We start from the raw sequence: 6000 nt of genomic DNA, 5'->3' as shown, positions 1-6000 counted from the left end.
CCGGCATGGATAATCTCAATGACAAACGGCAATTAGTGAGGCGCGCAGGGATCCCGTGTAGTGGCTGAGGCGCGGTGGGATGGCCCACACGGCTGGAATGCTGTCACGGATGGTTGGGTGCTTTCCAGGACAGGTCAGAGAGGCGAGGCGGGGGAGCTGCTCTAATTCTACCCAGGGACAGACGAGTGAGTTGAGAGTTTATGATGAGAATTAAGGGCGGATACGGTGACAGCGTTGTGGGTGTTTGGGACAGGCCCAGCGCTCCACGGTCACAGGCCCCGCTTCTCCTGCGGGGCTCCAACCCCCCTGACACGGAGAGGCGGCCCGGCCCGGCACAGAGTCCGGGAAGTTCCTGCGGATCACTGGAGAGAACTTTGGAGGAGCTGGAGGAGCCGAGGAGGAAAGGGGTGCTGCTGTCGCTTTAAGGGCGCGGGCACGCGCCGCCCGCCCCGCATCACGCGCTCGCCCCGCGCGCGCCCGCGGCCCCGCGCGCCCCCCGCCCGCGCGCTCTGATTGGCCGAGCGCCGCACCGCCGGACAGTCAACATGGCCCGCGTGCGGCGTGGCGGCCGCGGCGCCGTCGGGGCCAATCGGCAGCGCCCTTGCTCAGGGAGGGGCCCGCGCCGCGGCCAATGGGACGCGGCTTTGTTGGCGGCGGCGCTGCCCGAGCGAGGAGGTTGCGAGGAGCCCGGCGGCGCTGCGGCCTCTGCGGCGTGAGGGGCGCGGGCAGGTGAGGGCGGGCGGCCCCGGGCTCTGCGCTCCGCGCCCCGGGCACCCGCCGGGCACGGCGGACGGGCCGAACCGGGCGCCGCCACACGGGCGCGGGACAGGGGAGTCTCCCCGGGCCCGCTCAGGGGCGGAGCAGGCGGCGGCCGCAGGCGCCCAGCGCGGAGCGGTTTGCGCTCGGCCCGCCGCCGCCGCTCCATTTTAAGGCCGGTTGTAGAAGTCGGGGCCCACGGAACGGGTCCCGGGCCGCTCCGTGGCCGGCGGCGGGGAAGGCGGGGGTTCCGGCCGCATGTATGGCCGCGCTGGCTGGCAGCGCGCCCGCCCTGTCCCCGCCCTCCCGGGGCAGCGGGGGAGGAGGAGGGCGGGAGCGAGGGCCGCTTTAGGTGCGCGCTGCCCCCGCCGCTCTCGCACCGCCGCGCTCGGGTTGAGTCGCGGCCTTCGCTGCTTGGCCGGGGTGCGATGCTTTCGCCTGACCTGGGGCACGGTGTTGTGTTCCCGCAGCGCGGCGGGGGGCCCGGGTTTGCATTTCGGGCTCTTTGCGGCTGAGGGCCTGTTCGGAATTTTCTGTGCTGCTGCGATTGTTTACTACACACAATACCGGTGCCCGCGGGATCTGCCAGATTCCTTTCCTGTAACATCTGCTCACGAGGCTTTAAAATATAAAGGTAGAGAAGCGAGTGTGGGAATTGTAGGTGAAACCAGAGTCACTAGGCAAATTTTTATGAGGTCATCTCTAAACAAAATAATGTTCCTTCGAGAAAACTTCGGAGGTGAGCCGAAGTACTGCTGCTGTCCGGGGCTTGTGGAACAGGTTAATGAGTTTTTTCCTCAAATAATTTTTCATGATCCCTTCCTATTATCCTTACAGAAAGTATCCCACTGTGTCGTTTGTGGCTTCCCGCGGGGTTACACCTCAGTGCCTCTGAAACGGAAGTTGTAACTTTCCCTTCTGATTTGTTGTAGTTACAAAAAACATTTAACAGCTGTGGGCAGGAGTCTTCCTGTGAGTTCAGGAGCCCTTCACTTCCCTGTTTTGTACTTTAGTTGTGTTTACAAGGTTTGTGCAAGGCAGAGAAGATTCTGTGTACACTTCTGTTTGTGAATACATCTTGCCAGTGTATAGATTTTTCCCTTGAATTTATGTCCTTCAGGATATTGTCTTGTAATGAACTCTTCCTGTCCTGGTGTGCGTGGAGTTCACAGTTTCCTGCAGTTCTCAGTGGCTGATGGTGTGTGACATTTGTGCCAGACAAGTTGCAGCAGCAGCAACCTCCCTTGTGGGACAGGGCCTTGATCTCATCTGCTCCATCCCCAAAGCTCCATCTGCATGGGTTATTTGAAAACAGGGAACTGTCCAGAAGAAATGAGGCACTAATTTGGTGGTGGCAGCAATAATAACAATGCCTTCTGCTGTTATTTCCTTGGGTTCTGGTTACTTTTTCATGTCTGCATTGCTTGGAAAGTAACAAAGACAGTGGCTGTGAAGGCTCAGTGCTTCAGTACTGTTCTTTTTCAACTGGTGTGCACTTAACTTTCTCTCTAAAATTATGTTTCTCTCCCCTCCACTGCCCTCACCAGTGTCCTGAACAGTTTTGTTGGTGGCTCTGTGGCAGTGAGGTGCAAGGCAGCTGGAAAGAAACTGGGAATCACAAGTTGTCCTCTAACAAAGCTGCATCTCTACTTCTTTTTACTTTCCAGCTGCCAAAGGCACAACTCTGGGGAGTGAAGCAAGACTCAGAGTGTGTATTTGCATCAGGGAATGGTGCCTTTTTTTTTTCTCTTTTTTCCTTCTTGCTTGTTACTTGGTGAGTGGCTTTTGTCAGAACATGCCCAATTCACGTCTGTTCCAGGGGAGATGAACTCAACTGCTATTAAACCATTATTCCATGTCTTCCAAACACACATGAGGATCTTGTTTTCCCTTGGCAGGCTTGAGAAGTAGGTCCCTGCAGGAAATACAGCACAAACAGCTGAGCAGAAGAATTTTTATGTGGAGTAGAGTCTGTTCCATTAGCTCGGTGTCTGGGCCTAGGTTGGAAGCTGCAAGTCTTTGAGGGTAATTTTTAAGTAATGTGAGTTTGCATTTTTAGTTTCCTGCTGTTGCCTCCTCTAATAGTGTCTGGGATCGTGTAACTTCTCGGCTGAACTCTGATATTAGGTCAGTTTGCTCTGTTTTACCTTTTTAATTGAATCTTTTTTTCCCCCTGCCTTTTGTTGCCGTGGAAAGAAAGATTCATTTATGCTCCTTTATTTCTTCAGCTGTGAGATTGTAAAAATCTCCCCTGCTCTAGCAGGTGGCTGCTGGCACTGCCACTTTCCCTTGTTATGTTTAAGGCAAGAGGAAGTGTTTGTTTGCAAGTAAATCTGCCTGAGCTGGTGGAACCCCTACTCTGCCAGAAGCCCCTTTATTTTGGGCTTAACCTGTAGGGTGGGCTTCTGGGCTTATATGGGAGATGTAAACAACTTCCTGGGGAGTGATCTGAAGTTCTCTGTTAGTGCTGTTGAAAACTAACAGAGCTTTTCAGCTCTATTTGAAATGGCTGTGGAGGTGTTGCTTTTGCAGCCGAGGGCAGGATTCAGCGTTTTCCCAATGGAAGAGCGGGCGGTCCCTGGGCTGCTGCTCAAGTTGGCATCAGCACTGAGGGTCTTCTTTGGTGCTGATGCCTTGAAACAGAGACTGGACAGAGCTAGAGAGTAAAGTAGGGATTTATTGAAAGGCCTTTAGGGTACACCTTGGGCAGGACAAGAGCCTGACCAGGGCTACACCCAGGGTGGGCTGAGAATGGTCACAAAATGGACCCCTGGTCACAAGGTCTGACACTTTTATGAGTTTTGGTCCATTTGCATATTGGGGTTAATTGTCCAATTCCAGCTTCAGATTGTGAGGTCCCATCCTTCTTGTTCCACCCTTCAGTCCACCATTTTTGCTTTTGGGCCTGAAAGTTGTCCTTGGTTTCCAGCAGGAAAAGGATTTGTTTTGTCTACCTACTCTGTGAAGAGAGCTCACTAGCCCTTAATGAGGCTCAGAACTGCACCCTTGGGCAGCACAGAATCTGAAAAATGTGAAATCTAAAACTGAAGGCACCAGTAGCCCTCTGTTGGAAGCTGGGCCTGAGATCAGCCTGTTTGGCCTTCATAGAGTTGGAGGAATCAGATCTGTCCGATGAATGATTGGAGGTACTTTTTGGTCTGAATTTGACTCCCAGACCAACCAATATCTGCTTTTGTGAAAGCTTGGTAGTGGAACATTCCACCTGTGCTTCTCTGTGGCAGATAGTGATCACTGGAATTTGTTCAGCTTTTCAAAATAGGGGTAAAACCCCCCCAATCTCTGTTAATGAAATACATGTACAGGCCTAGCTATTTCACCCCAGAAAAGAAAGAGCAGCAGAATAAGTTAGACAATCTGGCTCCCTCTGGTTTCTCAGGAGAGCTGGTTTAGATATTGGGGGCTGGGGTACCTGTGCTAAACCTGGTTCCAATAACTAATAATGAGACTTCAGCTTCTCTCTTTCCTCTTCATTTTCTGACTCCTGATAAATAAGGAGCAAATCTTTATAGAGGGGATTCTGTCTTCCTAGCTACTGTCAAATTCCCTTCTCTTGGTAAATAATTTTCTTCTCTTCAGTGTTCTTTTTATCTAGCAACAGTTTCAGGCACATTGTAGAGCAGCAGAAACAGCTACTCACAAAAATAACCCTGATTAGACAGACAAGTGAAACATATTTTTCTGCTTGGGTGATAACTTCCAAATGACTTCTTTCTTTTATTCATTTGAATAATTCATTTGCACTTTCATTGTTTTTTGCTCAAGTGTGATGTATAGGCAGAGATTAAAAATTCATTATTTACCATGATGCTGTCAAGGAATTAGAAAATAATACATTTATGTCTTCCTCTTTGGCTCATTTGTTTTTTTAATAGAATGCTGAGCTAATCTAGGAAACTGTGGCACTTAACTTCAGACTGAATACCCATGGTTGGGTAGAAATGCATTGGTATCTGGAGTATTTAAGAGAAAAACTAAGTTCTGGGAGGATTAAACCACCTGACAGACTTCAAAAACTGAGCAAGTTTCAGTTTGAGTTGGGTGTTGTCGTAGCTATTTAGTTTACTGGGAGGGATTATGCACGATGAATTTCTTGGAAAATCCAGCAGCTGTTAATTTGTACTGATGTTTTAAACAATTACCTGTTCTATTTTCATCTTCTGTTGAGGTAAACAAATTACTGTTCAAGTATTTTTAAACACTACTTTTCAACTTGCAGGTGGATACAGGCACACAGATGGCAGATAACAGGTATGTTGGGCTGTTTTCCTGAGATTAAATTAAGGTACTTAAAGCCAACTGTATATGTGGTGTTCTGCAGGAGAGGGTTTTGGAGATTTTTTGTGGTTTTGTTGGTTTTTTTTAACCTGTGGAGAGTGGATTACCAGACTTGGGTAAGAAAAAAATGGTAACATTTTTTTCTAAATGCTCTAAAGAACTGAAGACCCTTAGTGTTTCTGTAATCTGTAATTTAGGCATGCAAAAGGCACCATTTTTTCCTAGTTTGTGGTATGTTTTGAGCATACAGTGTTTCTGTGGAACTGCTGCCAATCCATATGTGCCGCTGCTCTTCTGGGGCTTGCAGTGCTGGATAAGCTGGTCTGCCCAGTAGCTGATAATACCCATTTGCATATGTGATATCTCTTCTGGGTTTGTCTGTGAGTTGGGGTTAACTTCAGCAATATCCAGTGTGCATTTTGTGACCTCTAAACTGGCAGGGAGCACAGGGAATCCTCTCTGGCTCTTGGCTCAGGCTGGGCCCTCTCCTTATCCAGCGCAGGAAGTGAGATGGAAGACGTTGCTGCAGGGAGATGGGAAGGCCAGGGACATCTCTTTTAGAACAGGAGTGAATGTTTTTAACAAAACAGCTTGTTAGAGAAGTTGGAAACAGAGCTTTTGTCTCTTGTTTATCTTCCTTTCATAACTGCATCCTTTCTTGTTTTTCCTCATCACTTGCACTAAAAGTTTTCACATTTTCATTTGTGATTAATAACATTTTCCTGTGCAGAGTGAATGGCCACATGATTCACAGCCTGAATCATTCACATGAATGGCCAGCCATTCACTTAACAAGCTGAATTTATCTGTCAAAGGTTTTTGTTTTGGGCTTGTTATGTTTTGGTTTGAGGTTGGTTTGTTTCTTTTTTTGTTGTTGTTTTTGGCCTTGCCTTGCCTCTGCATCCTTTTCATCTCAGATCCAGTTTCATATCCAAATGTTGGAGTTTT

At 49.1% G+C, this 6000-nt stretch overlaps 1 protein-coding gene across 3 annotated transcripts in view; it reads left to right on the top strand.

Annotated features, from left to right (window-relative positions):
* Positions 1-631: 631 nt before the first annotated feature.
* Positions 632-6000, top strand: part of NAP1L4 (nucleosome assembly protein 1 like 4) — a gene marked incomplete at its 5' end in the record, with an annotated part of 28815 nt that continues 23446 nt past the window's right edge. For 2 of the 3 annotated variants that reach the window (XR_014590351.1, XM_083863127.1), the window contains 2 exons: positions 632-729; positions 4994-5025. Coding sequence is in view for 2 of the 3 variants with exons in the window: in XM_083863127.1 (XP_083719253.1) it covers positions 632-729; positions 4994-5025 (130 nt within the window). The remainder of the gene's footprint in view (positions 730-4993; positions 5026-6000) is intronic. The other variant, XM_083863128.1, reaches the window with a different exon arrangement.

The sequence above is a fragment of the Zosterops lateralis genome, assembly GCF_965231275.1.
Source record: "Zosterops lateralis genome assembly, chromosome: 6".
NCBI classification, from domain to species: domain Eukaryota; kingdom Metazoa; phylum Chordata; class Aves; order Passeriformes; family Zosteropidae; genus Zosterops; species Zosterops lateralis.
Note: the sequence above shows the minus strand (reverse complement) of the source record. Positions and strands in the feature narration are given on the sequence as shown.